This window comes from Ctenopharyngodon idella, chromosome 10, assembly GCF_019924925.1.
Source record: "Ctenopharyngodon idella isolate HZGC_01 chromosome 10, HZGC01, whole genome shotgun sequence".
Classification (NCBI taxonomy): domain Eukaryota; kingdom Metazoa; phylum Chordata; class Actinopteri; order Cypriniformes; family Xenocyprididae; genus Ctenopharyngodon; species Ctenopharyngodon idella.
Genome location: NC_067229.1, coordinates 30,084,503 through 30,111,582, shown reverse-complemented (window position 1 = coordinate 30,111,582; position 27,080 = coordinate 30,084,503). Strand labels below are relative to the sequence as shown.

The 27,080-nt window shown below is 36.2% G+C and overlaps 1 protein-coding gene across 2 annotated transcripts; it reads left to right on the top strand.

Moving 5' to 3' along the window:
- The first annotated feature begins 2,762 nt into the window (after positions 1-2,762).
- On the top strand, positions 2,763-25,671 carry tbc1d10ab (TBC1 domain family, member 10Ab). Of its 2 annotated transcripts, XM_051909620.1 has the most exons (10): positions 2,763-2,908; positions 3,261-3,621; positions 13,897-13,993; positions 14,777-14,884; positions 16,432-16,538; positions 16,617-16,731; positions 17,299-17,364; positions 18,924-19,113; positions 19,645-19,799; positions 21,884-25,671. In XM_051909620.1, exons 2-10 carry the CDS (start codon positions 3,428-3,430, stop codon positions 22,289-22,291), a joined length of 1,440 nt encoding a protein of 479 aa, XP_051765580.1. In that variant the 5' UTR covers positions 2,763-2,908; positions 3,261-3,427; the 3' UTR covers positions 22,292-25,671. The 2 variants fall into 2 exon arrangements, with proteins under 2 accessions (XP_051765580.1, XP_051765579.1); XM_051909619.1 differs by having other exon boundaries at positions 2,763-3,621.
- Positions 25,672-27,080: the final 1,409 nt, after the last annotated feature.

Below are 27,080 nucleotides of genomic sequence, written 5' to 3'. Positions count from 1 at the left end.
AATTAAATGTCATGTATTACTTTATAATCCATACATATTTCTTGGAAACTCTTATAAACTCTCTCTTACTTTAAGACTCAACTCTTATATATAGCATATATATATATATATATATATAAAATCAATATAAATTTAAATCAAACTTTCACATAAAGTACTAATTGTAGTAATACATAGAATGTCACTATTTACAAAACTGCATTACTGTAATTCACTGTGGTACACAGTTATTGTTACGATACAGAAGGGTCGGAGACAGAAGATCACTTTAGACATATGTTAGACAAACTTAATATGTGAACAAAAAACATTCTTATCAAGACATGCAGAAAAAATACAGATGATGAGGTATAATGTGGTTTAAAACAGCATATTGGTTTCTTTTATAAGTTCGCAATATGTGTAAGAATGTAAAGAAAATGCCATACAGAGGGTTAAAGGGATAGTTCACACAAAAATAAAAATTCTGCCATAATTTACTCACCCTCAAGTTATTCCATGTATATGTTTCTTTCTTCTGTTGAACATAAAAAAAGAAGATATTTTGAAGAATGTTGGTAACCAAACAGTTAAAGGTGGGATAAGTATATTTTCAAAAACGCTGTTGGACATTGTTGATATTTGAAATCAACCCAAACAAACCCACCCCTCTCTTCATTGCTCCGCCTTCAAAACTCACACTCCAATCCTAACCTAACCACACTGCTCCAAGTCAGTCTTGAACCCTGGCCCGTCCACTGCTGACAGGAGAGGCAAGTGCACTAACAATGATGCCAAACACCGCACTCTCTAGCGATTGTCAGTGCGCAGTGGTTTACCTGCACAACTCTCACTATCTGGCCACTGGTACACATGCAATGCGAGTGGATGTCTGTTTATCACAGCTGACACGCAACAAAATGCAATGAACGAACGACAAGGAAGCACAAAAAATTAACGTACAGTACACAAGAGTAAATACAAAGTATTCGTTGTTAGTCGCCAACAGCAAAGCAGCTCCAGACAATCAAAACCGTGTTGCTCACATGAGAAGCAAGATCAAAGCAGCCTCCGCGTCTGTTTTCAGGCCTTCCCGCTTTAGCTCTCTCCAGCACTGGAAAGCTTTTCTAATATAAACGCGGTCCTAAAGCGCTTGCCCAGTCATAAACCTTCATTCCAGTGATATTCTTGTCTCATCTCTCTTCCTGCAGTTTTTCTTCAAATCTTCCGCTTGTTCATTCCGTCTCCTCAACCGTCATACATCCCTTAACTCTAATTGTTTACACGTTTGTTGTTGGTGACGGCCTGACTAACTTCCAAACAGTGTTGAAAATTTACTTACTCCACCTTTAATGGTAGCCATTGCCTTCCTTAGTAATTTTTTTTCCTGGTAACCAACACTCTGGTAACCAACATTCTTCCAATTATCTTTTGTGTTCAACAGAAGAAAGAAACTCAAACAGGTTTGGAACAACTTGAGGGTGAATAAATGATGATAAATTTTTCATTTTTGGGTGAACTCTATCCCTTTAAAAACAAACCATAGTGACAAGCATTAGTGTGCATTTCATACATGATTGTTGCATAATTATTAACTTTGGTTGACTTTATCTGCATGTTGTATAACAAGATTTTTTTTTTCATATGTCTGTTGATGAATAATACTTATCAGGCTGTGCTACCAACAGTATATTTGCATTGTTTTAAGGGTAGTTTAGGGTAGGTATGTTAATAAAGCCTCAAACCACATCAGTCCACAATCTGACTTGTGATTATAATCAGACCATGTTGGTTCAACTGAGAGTGGTTTCTCCCAAGGTTTTTTTTTTTTTCTCTCCATTTCTGTCATCTGATGGCGTTTGGGTTCCTTGTCACTGTAGCCTCTGGCTTGCATAGTTGAGGACACTTAATATTCTGCAATATTATTGACTGTACAGTTTTCTCCAGAGCTGCTTTATATAGCTGAATTGAACTCATTCCATAATTGATGAACGTTACACAGTTACTGAACCGAACTGATTATGATTCCTTCAGATTGTAGGCTATAGATTTTGAACATCATTTGCATTCGTACAGCACGTGAATCCGCAAAATGCACTACAAGCCTCACGTGCCTCTGGCACATGGTGATATGTGAGTCATCCACAGGAGGGCAGCCATTAGCTTGATTTAAAGACCTTTTTTGACTGAATAATGACCTTCCAGCACTGAAATCTGAAAATATCTCTATGCAGATACATTCAAACTCTTTGTTTTAAAAACACACAGTAGCCTACATCTGTGCTCATGTGAACTGAATGTGTAAGCACGTTCATCACGACTTCCTTGGGGCACTTTTATGACAATCATGAGAACAGCATGTGAAGGATACACTTATAATTGCTTTGCCATAATAAGAGGCAATAATCAGTGCAGATGACATGGTTAACCTTTGAGCACGTCGAGTACGGAAATCACTGAGGACGGCTTTGATCCCCGGTTCTCCAAAATATGTAATTAAATAAATAAATAAATAATAAATAAATATTATTTTTATTACAACAACTATTATTATTGTTAATAATCTAATTAAAATTGTATATGTAGCCTACTCATAAAAATATAAAGTATATAAATTACAATAAATTGCTGTTTCTTATGTACCAAACACCACATAAAAGTATCTACATGTTAAAACCTGTGTATATTAGTCAAATCAATAGAGTTAGTTAATTATGGTTGCACTTGCAATTATAAGGTGATGTAAATAATACTGCATTGTACGCGCGCTGTACTGCGCATAATCAGCCACGCCTCCTTAAAGCTCGCGGCTGAGACTTTAGCTCAAGCCATTCAGTTAGTCACATACAAACGCTTATAAACACAGATTATATGAAATAAGATTAAAACGATTGCGTCAGAAACATACAAACGCCGACTTTACAGCACAGTGAGTCTGAGTTTTATTCGTTTATACGGAGAGTTGTCAAGGTGTGTTTTTTACGTCAGGTTAGCTTGTTAGCTTATAACTATTACAATTGTGTTTTTTTAAAGAGTCTGACAGAATACAAACATTAACTTATATTCAGTCGAGTTCCAGTTTGTTTCAGCCATAATAAACTAGCGCTATACATTTCTTTAGACAGAGAGATATTATTACTTTGCTAAGCTAATTATAATATGTCTTTATGTATGTGTCTTCTGTGAAACTCGTTTATAACTATAGCTCGTACGTATTCATAATGGCCTGTCAGGGTCAGATAAACCTTAGTTTTACTTTACTTTAATGTCTTTACCATCAGATATGCCGTATCGTTAGTGTGACTGGAGGCTGTGAGGCTCAAATCTCAGTGTTGATAGTTTGAGGCGGTTGACAGGAGGAAATCCATTATTTGTATGTCAAAAGACATTTTATTCTTGCCTGGGCCAAAAGCAAGTTCATTTGTCGCGTTTGGAGCGTATATTCATCATGGCTAAGCTTCAGTCGGGGAACGGAGTGCAGTGGAAGGACAACAAGAGTCAGCGGGGCACGGTGGAGAATCTGGCCGAGCACGAGAGCTCTTCTCTGGGCTCAAACACTGAGCTCAACGGCTTCGCCAACACCGAGATCCAGCCCGACAGATATGGATTCATAGGAGGAGCTCAACAGAGCGCAGGAGAAAAGTAAGTGGCAGTCACATTTATGGAGGTAAAAGAAAGACATTAACCATTAATAACTATCAGATTATGCCATAGAAAGGAGTGATACAGAATAGCTATGACAGTTTATAATAATTCTCATTGATAACAATAACAAATATTCGTGCATTATATAATACTTAACATGCACAAATTATAAATGTCATGTGAATGTGAAACTCACATTTTTGCATATATATTAAAATTTCCTTGAACTACTGATTAAGCATTATGTAATGGTTGTTAATGGCTTACTCATGAAAGTTACTATGAAGCATACTGATGTTTATGTTTTGGTTTGTTGGAGTTTGTGCCACATTTTCACACCTGCATTAAGTGAATTGTCTGTGAAAGTCTTCGTCCTTGTCCATGTGAGCGCAGATGAGTTGACAGGTCTTTAACACCACTAAAGTCCCCAGTGGTTGTTCTCGCTGAGTTCTTCTAAGCTGACTAGCTTTTAGAAGTGCTTGGTCAGCTCGCGTTCCTCCATCCATGTAAGACCAAACGGATATTGTTACATAATATCATAAGCTGTGTCTGTATGTTATCATTTGCTTTCCATTTTCTTAGATTTGTTTGTAAATTTACTATTTATTTGGAGGCCCAAAGAAGTAGAAGAGTGTAAATATTGGTATAATATTCACATTACCATTCAAATATATTTTCAAATGTAATTTATTCCTCTGATGTAAAGCTGAATTTTCAGCATCATTACTCCAGTCTTCAGTCACATGATCCTTCAGAAATCATTCTAATATGCTGATTTGATGATCAAGAAACATTTCTAATTATTATTAATGTTGAAAACAGTTGTGCTGATTAATATTTTTGTGGAAACTGATACAATTTTTTCAGGATTCTTTGATTAATGGAAAATTCAAAACAACAGCATTTATTTGAAAAACAATTCTGACATTATTAATGGCTTTATTGTCACTTTTGGTCAATTTAATGCATCCTTGCGCAATAAAACTATTAATATCTTTCAAAATAAAAAGTTTTACGCCATACTTTTGAACTATAGTGTATTAGTCTCAAGTCTGGCTATATTGTACAAACTAATGTTGCTTGCATCCTTTTCTTATGTCACTATTACACAAACACTTGTCTGTTTTTTTTTTTTTATTGATGTACACGAGTGTCTCTAATGGCTTGGGACAATGTATTTCCGTTTGGCCAAGGAAACATGCACTGATCAAATTAACCCGCTGTTGAATTAATCACAGAAAGGCACATCTGTCCTCTACAGTTTACATGAAAAATCTCCCTTATTCCCTTTATAACAGAATGTTTCTTTTCCAGTCTCCCATTTAGACTTTCATGTAGGACGTTCCCCTCTTGCTGTGAACTCCCTTTATCACTCAGAATTGCTCATTGATTTGTTTTGGCAGAAACTCCCTGCAAGTGTTTTCAATTTTGAAATGAAACTGCCCAGTGACTCATTCAGGTCATTCTACAGGCAATAGTGTGGCGGTCCAGCGTCTAAATAGTTTTAGTTGCTGATAAAATGGCTCAAATCATCTATCAAGACATTTGGTTTGTTTTAAACTCCACACAGAATCTCCAGAATCTCTGTAAATTCTGTATATCCACTGATTCTTGCATGTTCACTTATGTAATAATTTGGCAGATAACACATCTTGTATAATATAATGAAATACTTGCGATTTACATTTTGCTTGGCAAAAAAAATTTATTTAATCAGAATACACAGCTACTTTTGAAAAGCCCTCAATCATGTCCCCCCATCCCCCCCCCACCATAGTGGTGTAGTTATGGCTGTAGTATAGGGCTGCACGATATTGGAAAAAAACTGACATTGCAATATTTTGCTTTTCTGCTATATATATTGCGATATGAAAAAAAAAATCACCAGATTAATTGAATAGCTCTATTTGGAAAGAATTAATCATTCTAGGATGATTGGGGTGATTTTGTAGGTGAGTGAATATGCATAGAAAATAATGAAGCATAGGTAAAATTACAAGCATAGATAAAAATAATAGAACAAATGAAATAGTGCTTTATATATTTCAGGTAAGTCTAACAGTATTCAGGTACAGAAATTGAATAATCAAATGTAAAATAACACTGCATAGTCTTCACTGTATAAATTAAATATAATTAATTGGTGTTAAAACTACAAAGGTGATTTTTCTCTGTGTCTTTTGTTGTTTGATTAACATTCATGACACAAAGCATAGGATACTGTCACTTTAAGACCGAATGCGCAGATCCAAAATACTGTTACACATCCGGTTTTCTTTCTGAATTGTTTAGTTCTCCTAAGCCATAAGCAACTGTATTTACGAGGATGCTTGATGTTTTACGTGCATTTTGACGTGCATGTATGGGTCCGTTCAGGCACAAATAGATGCAGATCGTAGACGTGCGGACGTGCACTGCAGCTCTCTGTGTGTGCGCGCACAGAAAACAGCCGCACATTCAGAATTGAGTTCTCTTTTGCGTCTTTCGCGGATGCGCACATCATGATTTCACTGAGGTTAGGAGAGTGACACTAACTAGCCAATTCCTGACCCCTTGTTTTTCTACACTACTGTTAAAAACTTTGTGGTCAGTAAGATTTGCCAGCTCTTGCTGTGAGATGTTACTTCACTCTTCCACCGAGGCACTTGCAAGTTCTCGGACACATGGTTACACGTGGTTTGGCACTGCAAGGACGATCAACTGTCCTTCTGTCTCCCTGTAGCACTGCCTCAGGCGTATTACATTATGGACATTGCAGTTTATTGCTCAGTTCACATCTACAGTCCTCATGTCTATGGCATGTTCACGCATGTGTCCATCTTTCTCCTGGTGTTTTTCAGATTCAGTAGAAAGGTCTCTTTAGTGTCCTAAGTTATTGGAACTGCGACTTTAATTGTTGACCGCCTGTAAACTGTTGGTGTCTTAAGGACTGTTCCATAGTCCTTAAGACTTTTTTTGAGACTTTCCACTTATGTGCATTTTTATTGGAAAAAAGCATTTTTCTCTCATTCTTCCTGCTCTCTTACACACATCACTCTTTCTTTCCCATTGAATATCGTATCAAAGAGGTCTTTGAGGATTCATGACAGAAAAATCATTCATACTTGATGACATTAAACATTGTTAGATCTTTGTGCTTATGCTACGAGGACAGTTTGACTGAACAATTTGCTTATGCTACGAGGACAGTTTGACTGAACAATTTGCTTATGCTACGAGGACAGTTTGACTGAACAGTTGACAATGACAATTGCACTTCTCTATGAAGAGGACAGAGTCATTGACTCATTTATGACATTTCACTTCTTGACTTTTGTTCCCCTCCGTTTGTTTACTACTGCCATGGAGATGAAACTGAGCGCCAAGCCTCTGGGGAGTGTTTTAGTGAACCTGTTCACGTTTGGCAGGCACACAATAGAGCTTCATCTGTTTTTGTATCTTATGATGTTCTCTGATTTGGGGAATTTTTTTCATTCAAACTGACTGGAACATATAGGCAAAAATAGGTTTTTTGGATGGGTTCTCGCTTTGAATGCGAGTCATCCAATCAGAATTTAGTCTGGACTATCCATATAATTAGGGCTGCCCTCTAATAGTTGACTAAACAATAGTTGATGAGAAGAGGCTAATCCTGCCTTCACATGCTGTAGGAATTATCGTAAATACAAGTTTCCTAGTTAAAAATTAGACATGAACGCCCTCTCAAGTTGTATACCACTGGGAAGCTGAGGGATAATTTTGATTCCCAAGTTCCCAAGTTTGTTGTGCCATTAAGTTTAAACACGGCGGAGGGGAGAACAATTGCTGCTGTGACTGCTTTCCCACAGCAGCTACATCACCTTGTCTTGTCATTAAAGTAGTACATATTTACATAACTGAATAACCATTTGAAGCATATTGTATGTTTTATAAACAGTGAAAATAGCTTGTATTTGACCAAAAGACCGTCAGCAAGCTGATAATCTAGATAGCGCAGTGAATGTTTATATGGTTGTCAGTGAATAAATATTTTGGCTTTAATAAGATTTTCACAATAAATAGGCAAAAATAAACCTGGTGTCCTCCACGATTCCTAATGTTTCTGACAACAAAGCACTGGAATGTGACAAGCTCGTAATGACAACTTCAGAAGTGGGAAGTAGGACATTTCTGATAGCACGTGAAGGCAGTGTTAATCCAGTGCTTCTCAAACCTGTCATGGGGACCCGCCACCACTGCACATTTTGGGTGTCTCCCTCATCTAACACCTAAAAAAAAAAAAAAAAAACCCAAAGGAAGTGGCGAAGTCACGCAGTCCATGGTGGACAGATCGATAACATGGCTGGTTCATGTGGTAATTATGTCGGGCAGGAAATCCAAACGTTTGCCTATCCTTCATCAACCTCAAACATGACTTATCACTTGAAACATGTAAGTAGTAGCCTGACATTAGCCACTTCACATGGCTGCTCACTGTAAAGTTAACCTAGATAAATGTGTGGTATTTTGAGGCGCACATCCAAGTGTTCGTGCGGAGTGTGGAAGCTAAAATAGTGTTGCTGCATGGTATGTTTAAGTTAACACCCATTTCTCTCTATATGGTAGGCGCATACACTAGACTGTGGAGATGAGTCATTTTCATCAACTTCATGTTTGCAGCTGACACTGACTCAGAAAACACCAGTTTATTATTAAATTATTAAAATGTTCAAACAGTCTCCTTGCTGTTTTTTTCCCCCCGACACATTCATGATCATTACTTTTGCCAGTGCACTGCAGCAAGCTTTATGTGTGCGATTGAGGCTCATTATTATGGTTTAGTATTTCTCTGTAATGTAGAACAATTGCTATGTTTCCATCCGAAGGTGCGAATTTAACTTTGCAAAATTGGAATAATCGCGCAAAACATTTGCAAATACAGCATCGTTTCCATTCCATGTGTTCTCGTACAAAATATCTGTAATAAAAATAGAAGTAGTTCGGGCAATATTTCAGAATAACTAAAACATCGTTTGAGATGCTGTGCAATGAAATTGGTCCATTGGTTAGTTCAGTTATCCAGTCACAGTCACATCCTCTGCTGAGGCAAAGTCAAGTGAGTCTTTTGCTGAGCATCAAGGGATTTATTTGGTAAATGTGTTTCCATCATAGTTTATGCTCATCTTGGTGTTTTTTTTCAAGGTTTTCTTTTTTTTGCGATATCCCAAAATTTGCAGAAAAATAGGTGGATGGAAACATTGCTATTGTTAGCAATGTTACATATAATATTCTTTTTCAGCTCTGAAACCATTTTCCGATAGCTTCCCACAAATGCACGCTGCAAATGACCATTACATGCAACACAATATAGGCTACACATGGTATTTGCTATAATTTAATGCACAAATAAATGCACAGCCATTCTCATTTTGTTCTCTGCATCGAATACATATATGAAACCGCTGTTGCATCTTTGATAACTTTTGAGACTTATTTTGTGGAGTTTTTCTAAGCCGTTTGATTGGTAAGAGGCGTAAAGACCGGTTACACTTAGTGTGGATCAATCGTGTTTGTGTCGAAGACACATATATTGAAGAGAACTTGGGTGCCGCAGAAACTCTTAGAAAGCAAAAACAAACGCTCGTTTTAGATCTTTTAATCTCTCGCTTATTTAATGCGATCTCACTGTTTGAAGCGCCTGTCAGAGGAATTCAATGCGTGATGTCATAAATAATTAAGCACGTGTTGTCTTGAATTAAGCAACGCGTCTTCTCATAGGATAAGGACACACAGTCTCACGAATAATTATGAGACACCAATGCGTCATCACCGTACTATAGAACGAGAAAACATCACATTCTATGATGTTAACACAAAGACAAATTTAAACCTGGAAGTTGAAAATAGTGCAAAAAGTTTTAAAATTAACTATTTTTCTCCTACATTCAAAACTAACGCATGGTAATATTGACTTCTATGTTCAACACACATAACTCTGTTAAAATCTAATGGTAAAAAATTTGGTTTAGGGTTTCATGACCCTTTAAATAAAGGACTACTAGTTGACTAGAAAAATCTTTGATCAGTGGCAGCCCTACATATAATATATTAACATTGATGCCATCACTTCTTATTTAGTCTGTCAGAGTTTGTTTGTCTGTCTGTCTGCCTGTTGTTTTAGCCATATGTGGTATAGTGAGTACCAGGAAGGAAACTAAGGGATTTTTCCCGCTGCAGTCATGTGCTTCCTGTTTTCCTCCTCTACTAACCTCCTCTGTCTGCTTTGGCCTGAAGAACGTGTCTATAGGGTAAAAGGAAACACTTTTAGAGTACTTATATTAGGGATGCACCGAAATGAAATTTCTGGGCCGTTTTTTTTTTTTTTTTTTTTTTTTGTATAATTGTATTAATATTACACTTTTTTAAAATGAAATTCAATCATTTTAATAATACTGAATTTAAAAAATACAAGCCAATAAAATGGAATGTAACTCTTAAAATGGGCAGAAAATATATTAATATTAAATATCAATATATATCTTTATTCAGTTCTATGCAACAGAATTTAACAGATTTATTTTTTGAACAATTATCCAAATGTATAGTCCTACAAAGCTATTATTATCAGAGCATGTGAGCAGAGCGTAGCTGGGAGTGGATCAGTGAACGAGAGAATAGCATGATTTTACCGGCGCCGATCAGCATATCTATACCACGTCTATTGCAAACAGAAACAAGTATACTACTACATAGAAATTTCATGTTGGCATGTTATTTGAGCGAACTTTACTTTTCTGATGAGCATAAGCAGTACATGAGTAGTGCGTTCACATGGGCCGTGAGCAACTGAACTCAGCACATGCATAGAGCGGAATATTGAGCGGAGCGGCACACCGCGCAATGATAACAGCTAGAACGAGAGTGAAACCTGAGTGCTGAACACTGAGGGGCAAGGCGGCATATATTTTAGGCGTTTTTTCTCTTTCGGACAAAAAACGAAAATTTTCATCGGTCGAAATCTTATATGAATACTTGTTGTGTGAAAGGGCACATGCCCTACCCTTTCCATGAGACCGCTCCTCTTGTACTTCTTCAGCCCATCCTCCAGCCTACATTCAACTCTGTCTTTGTGTTTTCAACGTAACACAATTAGCTCAACCTGCGTACACGGGAAAAGTAAACAGGCAAACGGCGGGCCCTGTTTCTGTTCCATAGATCTAAACAACCGCAGTCATCTGTAATCTGATCGCTGACGATAATCCAATCTGGACTGCGTAATCTGTGTACACACACTGTGTGTGCCAGTATATTTGCTTTCCATTTCAAGACCGTGCGTGTGCGTGTGCCATCAGGGTTTACACAGCCTGTCCTGTCACTAACCTTTTACCAAGGGATTATTGGATGCATTTGTTTCTCAGGGACAGACTTCCACAACATACTTTTCATCCATCATCAGTAAAAAATAAGATGATCAGAAATAAAGAAAAGAAAAATTATTTACAAATATGTGCCACATCCTTGGAAAACATTTTGAAAAACTTTTCAAGACAAATTTGGATTAAATGACAAAAATGTCATGTGGTCTAACCATCAAATAAAAAGTAATATAAAATAATAATAATAATAATAATAAAAACTATAATTTTTCTTACACTTTGATTATATTTGTACACAAATTAATCATTATTTAATTTTTTCAAAAACTATTTCAAGATAAAAAGTAGTTTTTACAAATATAATGAATCATTAATTCATAAACATCAAGCTTTTAGGGAGTTGCACCACACTGTAACCGAACCTTGTCATTAAAATGTCAAATTATGTCCAGTCATGAGGGTCTGCAGGGGCTCCTCTCTGATATCATTTTCTGTTTTCTCATTTTTTTTCTCAGTGTTGGTCACACCACATGACTTTGTTAATAAGAAGTGAAGCAGATTTGTTAAATATTTTTTCTAAATAACAAAATCTGCCAAAATGCCTTTTATAATTTCTTTTTAAATAAATTAACAAGAGCCAGAAACAAATCAGCATCATGTCATTGTTTCTTGTTCAAGGCGGCTTTGAGAAATAATCTGTTTTCATTGTATGCTAATCTTTTCCCATTTGATAAATAAAAGCACTCTTAAAATATTTCTCCAGTGCTTATGTTGGATCTCTTCTGACAGTCAGCCCACCTCCTTCTGATCAGAGCTTCGATCACTGCAGTTATAACACACAGAAGCAGGACCAAAGCCATTATAAGTGCTGTTACTAATGCTTTTACCCCTAACCCTAATTGTAGTGGCAGGTTTTGCACAGCCAAGCACTCACATTTTCTAAAGAAAAGTGACCTTTTTATTATTGATAATTACTGTAAATCTCTGTTTCATCTTATATAAAGCCACTCAACCTCATATTAAGGGTGTGTCTGTCAGCTGAATGTAATTAAAAGGCTTTTAGGTCGAGGCACTAGGGTTAGACATGTTCTTCCAATTCGACAGAATACAAGTTCAGAAAGATTCCCAGAAACAGGCCTTTCCCTAGTGATCTCCCCCATTCTGACTGTCCAGAACATTCTTATAAACAGTCATCCCAATTTAACATCACATAGAGGTTGTGCAACCAAGTAATATATTTGAAGACATTATTACTAAGTTGTTAAACACGACGGTAATAGTTAAAAACAGGTTATTTTTCTTCAGCAGTGGAAAGTAGCTTGTGTTTTGAATTTCTCCCAGAAGAACTTGCTGTGAACATATGACGCCTACAGTACTCTGATTCAGTTGAGCTAATCTGACATCCATGTTATGCTTTTTAAACTGTACTTTGCCATTGGAGTGGACGTATCATGTCCAGTGTTAACAAGCTTCTAAATATATAGGGATGGGTTTGTAAATAAATAGCAATGATTTTGTAAATACTGTATATAGGGATACATTTTCTAAACATAGGGATGAGTTTGTAAATAATTTAACAATGAGTTTCTAAATATACAGGGATGAGTTTATATATATATATATATATATATATATATATATATATATATATATATATATAGGAATGCATTTGTAAAGATATAGGGACGAATTTCTAAACACAGGGATGAGTTTATGTATAGGGATGCATTTCCAAACAGGGATGAGTTTTAATAGGGATGCGTTTGTGTGTGTGTGTATGTGTGTGTATATATATATATATATATATATATAATATATACATACAGGGATGAGTTTCTAAACATATAGGGATGAGCTTGTAATAGGGATGAGTTTCTAAACAAAGGGATGCGTTTGTAATAGGGATGTGTTTGTAAATATAAAGGGATTAATTTCTAAATAAATAGGGGTGAGTTTGTAAATATATAGGGATGAGCTTTTAAAGGGTTAGTTCACCCAAAAATGAAATTTCTGTCATTAATTACTCACCCTCATGTCGTCTCAAACCCGTAAGACCTTCATTCATCTTCGGAACACAAATTAAGATATTTTTTATGAAATCTGAGTGTTTCTGAACCACACATAGGCAGCGACGTTATTGTAAAGACATCGTTAAAATAGTCAGTGTGACTACAGTGGTTCAACCTTAATGTTATGAAGCGACGAGACAACTTTTTGTGCGCAAAAACAAAAAATAACAACTTTATTTGACAATTTGAACTGTTGTCATACGCAGTTGACATATTGAACGCAGTGCAGGCTTTCGTGTTTACGTCAGAACGCTGGCTAATCTTCATCCTAATATCTTAATTTGTGTTCTGAAGATGATGAGTTCTTATGGGTTTGGGATGACATGAGGGTAAGTACTTAATGACAGAAATTTCATTTTTGGGAGAACTAAACCTTTAAATGTACTATATTGGGATGAGAAGCAAAAAAAAAAAAAAATGAAATTCTTTAAATCTGCTTTCAGTTGTTTTGTACATCTATATTTAACTACACATAACACAGCAACAGGTTTCTGGTTTCCTGTTAAGTTGGACATGAAGAAAGTAAAGAAGTCAGGTTAGGATTAGTCAAGAAGCACTCTGACCGGTTCAGTGAGGAAGTGAGTTGTTATGGTTGATTAAAACTGCCATTGTAGATTCAATAGCAGTGATGCTCTGCTGCTTAATAGCGTTGCAGAGTATACTGTCATAGTATTTTTTAAAAACACAGATCAGATGCACCATTACCGTTAATAGAACAGATCGTCATGAACATCTGTTCTGAACAAGAACCGGTTCTCTGTTCCCAACCCTATATTTTCTAACATGCGTGAATTTGTATGTGTGGGTGTCCTTACAGGCAGATATATCAGATAAATGATCTAATCTCTTTTTGTTCTCTCTGGATGCAGTGATGATATTCCTCCAGACGTGCTCCGGCAGAGAGAAGCCAAATGGCTGGATATGCTCAACAGTTGGGACAAGTGGATGGCCAAAAAACACAAGAAGGTTTGGACTCACAGGCCTGTGTTTGTCCACAGGATTTATTTTTGTTCTTGAATAGCTCAAATTGTTTAGAGAATGCCGTAACGTTCATAAAACATTCAACAACAGCAGTTATGTCCACATGATGTTATCTTCGGAATTTGACTACACAGCTCACACCATGTTCTTCCAAAGTCATAAACTGTTTAATAGAATCAGATAAAGTATGACTACACCCACACAAAATTTCTGTGATGACCACTAGTCTCTACAATAATGTAAAAGGTTTTTACCATTCGCTTTTATAATTCTCATTGATGATTCTCTTGGTGCTGAATCTCTCCAGTGACTAACCTTCCAGACAAAATACTGAGTTAGTCATCTCACAAGTTAGCAGCATCTGGTTGCCACATCAGCAGCTCATGCATAATTACTGTAATTCAGCTCGAGAAGGCCTGTCACAAATATTTGCGATAACCATAATTATTCTAGTCACATTTTGCCATCCAAATAATGTCATTTTAAGCAAATATAGAAATTAAATGCTCTTTTTTTCATGTCTATTTCTGGTGCGTTAGTGAGTTATGCAAGTGCACTAAATGAACGTGGAGAACGTGTAAATGCCTCTAGAGGGCGCTGGTATTGGTCGCCACACTCACACAGAAGTATAAATGAGGTTTATGAATGCAAGTGCTCAGTTTCATTTAATATTTGTGTAATGGCAAATGTCACTGGCCATTAAGGGTTGTAGGTCGTCCTAAAATACAAGTCTAAAATCCCGCTGTCTTTCTCTCCATCTCTCTGAAGGTGAAGGTGCGTTGTCAGAAAGGCATCCCTCCATCACTCAGAGGTCGTGCGTGGCTTTATCTTTCTGGAGGCAAAGTGAAGAAAGAACAGAATCAGAGCAAATTTCAGGTGAGAGAATCTTCAAGGTTTGTTATCTGGAACTTTTGGTAGCACTTTTCCAAAACAATTTGATTATTCCACCTTCTAATACACCTTATTTCGGCCAAATTTAAATATTTTCAGCCAAATCATTTTATTAAGCAAAAGAGACAGTAAAGACATTTATATTGTTACAAAAGATTTCTATTTAAATAAAAATACTATTTTTTTTGAACCTTCTATTCATCAAAGTATCCTGAAAAAATGTCACGGTTTCCACAAAAATATGAAGCAGCAAAACTGTTTTCAACACTGATAATAATCAGAAATGTTTCTTGAGCAGCAAATCAGCATATTAGAATTATTTCTGAAGGATCATGTGACACTGAAGACTGGAGTAATGATGCTGCAAATTCAGCTTTGATCACAGGAATAAATTACATTTGAAAATTTTTATTATTTTAAATAGTAGTAATATTTCACATATTATTTGTGTAATATCTGTGTGCATAATGCATTTTGATGCTATTTCAAATCTATTTAAGTCTTATGCTGTCACTAATGAGTTATTGTGTTTTAGGGTTTAAAAGGCAATTCATATTCAGTAATGTTATCAATTTAACTTCACTGGCACTGAAAACAAAAGTGTATGACAACAATATTTGAACTGAATTGAGCTGGATGATTACTCTACCTTGGCAACATCTTATTGAATCAGTTTTGCTGAATAATGGCACTATTGCCTTTTGTATAGCTAATTATAACTGAATTGAATTGCTTTCATAATTGATGAACTTTGCAACATTAGCTATGTTTCCATCCAAAGCTGTGAATTTAACTTATGTGTAAAATTGGAATATAACATAAAACATTTGCGAATAAAGCAGCTTTTTCATGAGTCGAAGAAAGCAAAATCGTCCCTTCCTGATAAACTAGTGCACAGACGAAATGCAATGAACGCGTTATTTTGCTTTCTGAGGCAGATGCCTGTTGTTTGGGAATACAGTCGTGTAAGACAGTTCTGGAAGGTAATTATACTGAACCACTTTGACAACAAACTTTGCTCAGATATTTCAGACAACCAAAACAGCATTTCAGATGCTGTGCAAAAAGATTGGTTTGCTGGTTAGTCCAGTTTTGCCGTCCCATAGAGCAAAGTCATGATTTTTTTTTTTATGCGCATCAAGGAATGTTTTCGGTAAATGTGTTTTCATCATAGTTTATGCACGTTTTCTTATCCGATAAAAAATGTATCCGACTCAAACAGATTTTTTTTTATGTGCATTTTTAGAAATTATGCACATCTTGCCATTTCCATCCAGCAGTTTTTTATGCAATATCCCAAAATGCTCATAAAAATAGGTGGGTGGAAACATAACTATTGACAGTTATTGAACTGAATTGAAACAACATTGAGCTGAAAAATGACAGTATTATTCTCTCTAGAGCTACTTTACATTACATTATTTTCCTGTTTTATTAAAGTGAAGTTGCTTTGAAATAATCTGTATAGTATAAAGTGCTGTATAAAGAACTGTGAACTGTATAAATAACTAACTGTGAACTTGACTTGGCAGGAGTTGGACAGTCAACCTGGAGATCCTAAATGGCTGGACGTAATAAAGAAAGACCTCCACAGACAGTTTCCATTCCATGAGATGTTTGTAGCTCGAGGAGGACACGGGTACGTCACTTCACCTACAAGCCTCTTCCTTTGAACCTCATCACTTCTGTTACATATTGCAGTCATCTGTGTGTGCAGGCAGCAGGATCTGTTCCGGGTGTTGAAGGCGTACACAGTGCACAGACCGGAGGAGGGTTACTGTCAGGCTCAGGCCCCTATAGCTGCAGTGCTGCTCATGCACATGCCTGCTGAGGTTCGTTATTGTGCTCCTCTCTGATCACTTACTCTCCTCATTGTAGTTCTGGATGCATGTCATAAATTATTTATTGATTTATACAGTTATCTGTTGTACTGTTTTATGTGTTGTAATAAAACACTGTAATTATCAGTAACATTTTATCTGAAGCCTTTATGTGTAATACATTATAAAGGTATTCATATTGTATTTTGTACTGCATTATGTATTTTCATAAATAATTGTAACCAAAGTTAAAATGCATTACAATATTTGCAGATTCCTTGTTATATCAATTAGTTGTTTGTCATGTGCTTTAATGCATCATATGTATATATACACACAGACACACACACACACACACATATATATATATATATATATATATATGTGTGTGTGTGTAAATATAATATCTACACACACATATATTAGGTAAACACAAACTTTTATGTTACCTGCGATTAATAGCAATTAATCGCTTTGACAGGACTAATATATAGTTTGAATGGTTTAAATGAGGTCAGAAGCAAGTAAAGCTCATACCCTCTTCTGGTCTCTTATTCTTTTATGGTCATGCTCTGGTAGGATGCTTTCTGGGGTCTGGTCCAGATCTGTGAGAAGTATCTGCCCGGATACTACAGTGCAGGCCTGGTAAGAGCAGACAACACACATTCATCACTTATCTGCATGTTGTCAACCCTCAGATCCACACAGAGCAATCAATCATCCTAAAAAACACTCGATCGATCGCTGACAAGATGCTGGTGCTCTCATGTTGTTGTGGGATGCCTGAGGCATTTGTAATCACATTCAGCAACACTGTTATGCCAAGGGAAATTTGCTGATGCAAAGAGCTGTTGTCAGAGTGATCAGAGTTCAAGGGTTGCTTTTCTTGTACGCTTCACAGTCTGTCTAACCCAGCAGAACTGATTAACCAGGTTTACCTAGTTAAACTGCACCTGAAGCACCCTGTCTCAACAAGACTTATGCAGAACAATAGCTACTTGGGATTTTATGACTTCTGTTTGTTAGCAGTGTGAATGCAATTGAACAAAGGTTTCAGTGCTGCTGCTCTAGCTGCATATTCAGTCACTCTTAACACACATCACACCACAGGAAAATCTCAGAAAATAATCTTTAGAACCATCAAGAAAATCGGGAATTTACCTAGGATTGTCAGAAGTGAATAATTGGGCCCACACATAATTAGGTCATGCACATTCAGCAGAAGTTTCCTGCCTTACCCTACATGGACTGAGATTTCTCTGGATTGCCTGAATCTTTTCACAGTATTATGCATGCTAGATGGTGAAAGACCTAAATACTTTAAATACAATCTTAAAGGGATAGTTCAACCAAAAATGAAAATTACCCCATGATTTACTCACCCTCAAGCCATCCAAAGTGTACTGTAAATGACTTTTTTCTATCGGACGGATACTATCGGAGATATGTTTAAAAATATCCTGGCATCTTTTTAAGCTATATAATGGCAGTGAATGGGGGCCTGATTTTGAAGCCAAAAAAAGTGCATCCATCCACCGTTAACGTACTCCAAATGGCTCGGGGTGTGTGTGTGTGTGTGTGGAGGGGGGTCTTCTTGTAAAAAAAAAAAAAAAAAAATCCATATTTAAAACTTTATAATCTAAAATAACTACCTTCCGGCAGACATTAACAAAACTACTGTCCTCAACAGTCTTCTTCAGCTTACTTGCAGTTTCAGGAATAAATATATTTTGCGCCTAAGGTTTTTTTTTTTTTTCTTTATTTCTGGGCTATTCCAGTGCAATCCAGCATTATATGAGGTCTTTTGTGTCTGACCTTCAGGAGCCAAAGGGCAAATGTTAGAGAGTGGGCGGCAGGGCTCTGCATGTCAGATAAGGAGTGAATTAGATTAAACCAACATCAGAATCTTGCTCTCTCTCTATCGCTCTTTCTCACTCGCTTCTGCCTGAGGGGTTTCCTTTTACCGTTTCTGTTTTAAGTGTGTGAATTGTTGCTGTCAAAAAATTTGTTTAACACCTCCATGTACTTGTATTCACAAGAGTGTCAGACTGTAGGAACTTATCAGTGAAACTGTTCATTCACTACAGATAATTTGCATGCTGGAAATCTCTTTAAAATGAAAAGTGGTTATAGGGAAATGGATCCACTGCAATACATCCCAGACTTCACTTTGTCATCTTTCTGTGTTTCTTCCCTCTGCACAGGAGGCCATCCAGTTAGACGGCGAGATCCTGTTCGCTCTGCTCAAGCGCGTGTCCCCGGTGGCCCACCGGCATCTGAAGAAACACAAGATTGACCCTATCCTCTACATGACAGAGTGGTTCATGTGTGCCTTCTCTAGAACGCTGCCCTGGGCCTCTGTGCTGCGCGTGTGGGACATGTTCTTCTGTGAGGGTGAGACTCTTTAAAGGCTTCTTTAACACTGTGTGCACTTTGTCCATTATTGGCAGCTCACCCCTCCACAGATGTAAAAAAAACAGCTTGCTAGATTTGCACCTTGCTACTCATGACATTTGCTTGCAGAGTGCAATAACTTTATGCCAAAGCAGATGTGTAAATATTTAACATGCTCACTGCAGGGGGGTATTTCAGAAAGCAAGGTTAACTTGCCATCACATATACCCTGATTAACCCATTTATTTGAAATAAACAGTAGGCTACATATGTTTACATATGCAGTATTAACATTACATTTAATCAGTTAATTAACATTCATTTTTTTGACGATCAAACACCTACGCCAAAACGCATTCATTGTACGTCTGTTTCCTGTCGACTGAAGTTCTAAAGGTTTTTGATATGTTCTAAAATAAATACTGAGATACCCGAGACAGCCCTAGACTGATATACAAGTAGTGCAAACGTTTCTAAGTTACATACACTTTTACTTTGTTTAATGGACATGCATGTCTTTGTGTGATGCAGGAGTGAAGATCATCTTCCGTGTAGGTCTGGTGCTGCTGAAGTGCATGCTGGGATCTCAAGAGAAACTGAAGGCGTGTCAGGGCCAGTATGAGACCATGGAGCTGCTCAGATCTATTGAGCCACGATACATGCATGAGACTTTCCTAGTGCAAGAGGTATCACACACACACATCCTAATGTGTTACACTTGAATTCCAGTTTAAAACTTTTTTTTGTTAAACATGGATTAAGCATGCAAAATAACTAATATATTGTATTTTTTTTTTACTGAATAACAATGTAGAATACTACCACTGGAATTGTTGCATAGTTTTTCACATAATTATGTATGAATGAATGAATTAATGAATTAAGGATTATAGTAATTATAGTAGGCAGTATACATTATATACTTTGCAATCTGTAGTCAGCAACAGCCAAACATAACCTGTGTCTCCCCCTGCTGGTTGTAACATGTCTTTTTGGCACTTGTCTGCCTTTACACATTTACAAGTACAATTTGATTTGCCTTGTCATAATCCTCAGAAAGTTTCTGAAAATGTAATGAAATATACTTTATCGTCGCTTGGAAACCTTGTATCTTGATATTGCGTTATTTTTATTTTTTTCATAAATCATTACTATTGGCCACCCTTTACATCTTTCTGTGGGTTTTGCAAATATTTAACCAAAGAGAAGTATTAAAAAGAGCTTGTGACTAAGCCTCATAATTCCATTGGATCCTCAAACTGTCAGTCAAACCTCATGACTCCACCCCGCCTCTATTGTGAATGAAGTACCGCACACAGTTTGGACCGTCTCTACCTGTTTTCAATGCAAGGATAAATAAAGAAGTGGTTCTTTAAATAAGTACAGCATTTTTTTTTACTCAAGAAACACTATATGTACATAAAGGCTAATGTTTTATGTATCTGAAGAGCGGAGAAGTGTCTTAGCCTGGTATTTGTCGTCGATTCATAGCCAAAATAGCCTGTGTGAAGCACTTCATTTTTATAACATGAAATTTGGCCAAATGACAAAAAAAACTGAATTCCCACATAGCTACAGTAAACTTTATAAGCTTTAAGTTGATGAAAACATAATGCGATGCACTTGCTGCCTCAGATGTGGACGTTCTAATGACTAACAAAACACATATGTCCAAAATTCTCAGAAATTCACTGGTCAAAAACCTCAAAGCTCCATTTGATTGGGTTAGTTCACCCAAAAATGAAAATTATCCCATGATTTACTCACCATCATCCTAGGTGTATATGACTATCTTCTTTCAGACAAACACAATCGGAGATAGATTTAAAAATATCCTGGCTCTTCTAAGGTTTATAATGGCAGTGAATGGGGGGGGTGATTTTGAAGCCCAAAAAAATGCATCCATCCATCATAAAAATAATCCATACGGCTCCAGGGGGCTAATAAAGGGCTTCTGAAGCGAAGCGATGGGTTTTTGTAAGAAAAATACCCATATTTAAAACTTTATAAACTAAAATAACTAGCTTCCGGTAGACCGTCGTACGCATACTGGTCAAGTCGAATTGCTCCAACATTTGTCTTTGAAATTTCTCATTTTAGACTTCTAACTCGTGACCGGTATTTTGTCTGGCTGTATCCTCTGCACTTCCGTGTTCGTCATTACGTCATGCGTCGGGTCAGAGGATACTCTTCTGCTGCAAATTGAAGCCTACGGCTGTCTGCCTGAAGCTAGTTATTAAAGTTAAAAGTTTTAAATATGGATATTTTTCTTAAAAAAACCAATTGCTTCACTTCAGAAGGCCTTTATTAACCCCCTGGAGCTGTATAGATTATTTTTTATGATGGATGGATGCATTTTCTTGCTTCAAAATTGTACCCCCCATTCACTGCCATTATAAAGCTTGGAAGAGCCAGGATATTTTTAAATATATCTCTGATTGTGTTTGTCTGAAAGAAGATAGTCATATACACCTAGGATGGCTTCAGGGTGAGTAAATTATGGGATAATTTTCATTTTGGGGTGAACTTTCCCATTAATTTTGGTAAAATGTTAATAATATAATGACACATGCAAGTGCCTGACCAAATAAAGCCACAATATCAACTTTGACAAAATAGTGTTTAATTATGTAAAATATAAAAAAAAATTCCATTTTCTGAAAAGTAGCATTCTTTGAAGATATGAGGTTTCCATCCGACAGCGACGTTATAAAGGTTTATTATTGATCATTTAAGACGTATATCTCCCTCTCTTTTGCCTCCCTGTCAGGTCATTGAATTGCCCGTGTCTGAGCGAGACATAGAGAAGGAGCACCTCTCTCAGCTCCGGCGCTGGAAGGAGACCCGCGGAGAGCTGCACTGTAAATCCCCTCCCAGAATGCACGGCGCCAAAGCCATCATGGCCGCTGAGCCGCCCAGTCGCCAAGACCTCAAACAAAACCCCACAATCATCGTCGAGACACCGCAGGCCACCGAGAGCCAGGTGGAGAAAGGGAAAAAAGACAAGAAGAGCAAAATGGAAAAGAAAAAAGACACCTCGCCTCCCTTTAATCCGTACCCATTACCAAGTGACCCAACATTACCGAGCGACAACCTGTCGCAGCACCTGCAGAAAGACGTTCCCCTGCAGAGCTCCAGTCAGAGTCTTAGTAGCGCGGAGCACGACACCTACCTGTAAACCACTGGAAGAGGGACGCCAGTGCAGATGGCTAAATGTTCACTGTGCTAAAACATCTGGCATCAGTCCGCTCCTCCCTCCCCACTCTCAGGATTTTGCATCAAAGGGAAGTTCATGTAACACAACTGGACCAAAAAGTACTTGTGGGAGTCACAATCACATAGGAGAACCTTATTACAGAGGATGAAACTTTACTTCATGAGCTTTAAAGTGTGTTTACGTGATTTATATGTGTATGTGCATGTTTGGAAATGAAGGACAAATAGTCAAAAGCAACTCTCGGATCTCTAAATGAAGCGTTTATGAGCTGCGCTGGATGCAGATGTTCTCATGCTGTTTAAACTAGTTATGGTTTCTGCTAGTAAGTACAGAGAACACACTGTAGTGGGATGCAAGTACATTTCCTCCATCTTCCTCAGGAGATTACATTTGTCTGTTTTTGTACTTAAAAGGAACACTCAAAAAATATTTAGGCCTAAATTAAAGATTTATGTATTTGAATTGCATATCAAATGACAGTTTTAACATAAATTAACTAATAAACTTAATATGATGCAGATTGGTCAATCATGCATAAATGAAACAGGATTTCTGTAATAGTACTAATAAACAATGTTTTTTTAATATATCTATCAGTCAATCCAATTAGATTCAATCTCATTCATTTTAATTGACTGAATATTGCTTGTTCCATGGCTAGCCATATTTTAACCATGTTCATACTTTTTAACTGAATAAATGTAATTATTTTCACAGTGAACAGATTTATGCTTATTCTAAGGATGAATGCAATTTGAAAATATTTAAATAAAATCAAATTGATGAAAATAGTTAATTGTAAACTATGCCATGATTTTATGAAATATTACCTGTTTCTTACCCGCTCAATTTATGTATGACTGACAAATATTCATCACATTAAGTTTATTAGGGTTTTTTTTAACTGTGTAATCCAAATGGATGGAAATTTTATATGCAATTCAAATATATAAATATTAAATTTAGGCCTTTTTTTTTTTTTTGAGTGAATAGTTAAAAAAAAAAAAAAAAAAGTCTTATTCCAAAATCTGTTTTTTTCTTTTCCCTTTTTTTTTTTTTTTTTTTTTCCCAGTGGAACCAATAGCAGCAGTTTTGAAGAATCTTTACATTGCACTTTTCCACAGAGACCCAAAAAAGCACCCAAAAATGCCATACAATTTGTTAATATGACATCATATGCTCAAATAGACTGTTTTTATGGTGTTTCCTTAGCTTTTAGGTCAGAAGAGCTGTGCAAATATTCTTCAGAGAATGAGAGAGTAAATAATAACAATGAAATCTTTTAAGTTCTTGTCATTAGCATCAATATAAGTGGAAGATTTTGCATCTTCCTGGCAGTAAATATTTTTCCGATTTGAATTCAGTTGTAATTCATGGTCTTGACCACTAAGGGACTCTATTGAGCTATTTTTTTTCAATCCCAAATTCAGTTGCAGTTCACCTTCTTGAGCACTAGAGCAGAATTGGGAGAGGTCAGTGTTACATCACATGACCAATGTTCTCTGACATCACTGAAAACATTAACTATATGAACTATTTAACTTAGTGCCAAAATTAACATATGTATATAAAACATAATTTTTCTGAATAGATTTTAATTCCATGCAAAAGTCTATCTGAATCAATCTATTGAATGAACTTTTGGGAGAAATAAAGGAGGTCTCTGCTGAGAGCAGGTTTGCACACACTGTCATGACAGATACTGTGTACATTCCGTGCGTATGTTCCAATTATCATCATCTTGTATTTCTGTTGTGGTCCAGTGTTATCTTATGTGTAAGTTAGCTGTGTATGTACATAACTTTGACTGTCAAATTCTTGACCAAGAGATTGTTTTTGCACATTGCCATCTTGATTTACTAAAAATGAAGGGATGCTGTAGGGCACAATCCTCTGACTTTTTGTAGGGTGAAGAAAAATTATATTTTTTAAATATCTATGGATTTATTTTCTCTGATGTAAATAGAATATCCAAGACAATTCTAACACTATGAGACTTTTTATTTCTCTTCTTGCTATGGCTTCTTGTAATATATGTATATTCATGAGCATTTATGGCAAGATTTCCTTTGTATGCGCTCATTGGTCGAGGTGTAGAAATTATTGCTGCAAGTCTTTTTCTTTGGGAGGAAATGATAATTTTGTGAGTTATCAGTGCTGTCTAGTTCATATCAGATGTCATTTCATTTGACTGACATCATTTACCCTATATTTCACTATGAGGAACCACAAACAGATACTTCGTATGCATGCTTGATCTCTATTGATTGCTGAATTTTATGCGCTGATGATCCATGTCATATTTATTAAGCTTTTTTTTTTTTTTTTATAAATTAAGTTCAATCTTCTTGTGGGAAATCACATTCATTGAGGTTGAGAAGGTATTCTCATATAGATTTAGTCACAAAAACAATGCTGTAATAAAGCCATGTTACATTTTTAATGTGAGAAGCAAGCATATTCTTAATTTGGTAACACTTTATTTTACAGTGTCCTTGTTACATGTAGTTACTGTAGTAATAACTATAAATTATGCATAATTACATGCAACTAACCCTGAACCAAACCCTTACCCTATAGTAAGTACATGTAGTTAATTATTAATTACTCAGTAATTAAGTGCATATTTACACTGTAACAGACACTTTAAAATAAAGTGTAACTCTTAATTTAGTAACTGTACAATAAGGTTCCATTAGTTAACATTAAATGGTGCATTAACTAACAATGGGCAATACATTTGTTCAAGATTTATTAATCTTTGTTACCATTAAAATTAAGATTAATGGGTAACGCTTTATTTTAGTGTCCTTGTTATGCATGTTACATGTAGTGATAGCTATAAATTATACATAATTACATGCAACTAACCCTAAACAAAACCCTAATCCTAACCATAATTATATAGTGTGTTAATTGATATTACTTAATGTATAATTACAGTGTAAGACGGACACCTTAAAATAAAGTGTAACATAGTAATGCTTTAGAGGTATTTTTTCATTGTTATTTCATGTTAACCAATGTAGTTAACAATTGAAACCTTATTGTAAAGTGTTTTCCATATTTACTGGTTTTAATGATGCGATGGCTCAAAGATTTACATTTAAGAGCCCTTGAAAAGAACCAGCTAGTTGCATTGCAGCACTGTTTGGGAGAATCCACATTTTACATTCATTAATACAGGCTCTGTCAAAACATGTCACTTTGATAAGAAATTTAGTTCTTTTAGATTTTATTTCCCTGCAATCTTTCTTATTCACACTCAAATTGTTACGTCCTATTGTATGCAAATTAAATTTTGAGCAGTTTTTCATGATGAAATAAATTTGATACTCTCAGATTGTCTCTTGGTGAATGATTCTTTGCCTCTGTAATTAGTGAGTCAGGCGGGGTACAGAGGGAAGAGTGAGATGGAATGAGGGATGAGGAGAGGTGAAAGAGGGTACTGTGGCTGTGCGGACTGGACACCTGTTGTCCTCGCTTCTTCAGCTCTGAGCTCATGGAGATTTGCATGTCAAAGGTGCTGGCGTGCTCCGCTCTCCTCATCTCCTCATCACAGCCTTTCCCAGAACCCCCTCCTGCAGCGGATGTACCAAAGTGATCCAACCCCATACTGACAAATGCATTAGTCAAACCTCAAATAAAATCAGTAACTGCAGCTTTAAAATTTGGTCTAAAAAGTTACATTCTAATTTACCTATACACCATATTTTAATGTAAGATTGGGTGTTGATTGTAAAACTGGTATTTTCATATTTTAGTCTATTATTTTTTATAAAAATAACAAATTGAAACACAGGTGTGGTGCTTAACTAAAGTAGCCTAAATTCATTTGCGGTTATTTGTATGGTTAAGTTTGATAATTCAAGATCAGGAGCAAAGAAATTTACTTGAATGGATTGTTCGCCACAAGACTAATGTGCACTAACAAAGTAAACAGGTCAATTTTGACCTATAATGTATTGAACCATGTATTTGACCCATAATTTAATGAATGCATACAGTAAAATCAACTTTACACAATAAGATAACTTTACACATACAGTAAAACAAAACTCTACAGTAAAACAAAAATTAATCAGTAATTAGTACGTCTTAAAGTCACCATGAAATCAATAACGACAATATTTCTTTTATGGAATATTGCAGTATTTATTTGTGCACATAAATTTTTTTTTTTTTTATAATTCATGTGCCCTCATAATCTTTAATCAAAAAAACTTCCCCTCCCTCTTGCAGCATCTCTTCTCTTCTCTGGTGGTCTTTAAAGGGTTAGTTCACCCAAAAATGAAAATTCTGTCATTATTACTCACCCTCATGTCGTTCTACACCCGTAAGACCTTCGTTCATCTTCAGAACACAAATTAAGATATTTTTTGATAAAATCCGATGGCTTAGTGAGGCCTGCATTGCCAGCAAGATAGTTAACACTTTCAATGCCCAGAAAGCTACTAAAGACGTATTTTAAACAGTTCATGTGACTACAGTGGTTCAACCTTAATGTTATGAAGCGACGAGAATACTTTTTGTGCACAAAAAAACAAAACAACGTTTTTTTCAACAATAATGATGGGCGATTTCAAAATGAAGCTTCGAAGCTTTACGAATCAATGGTTCGGAGCGCGTATCAAACTGCCAAAGTCATGTGATTTCAGTAAATGAGGCTTTGTTACGTCATAGGTGTTTTAAAATTTCAATGGTTCACCACTGGGGGGCGTGACTTTGGCAGTTTGATACGCGCTCCGAA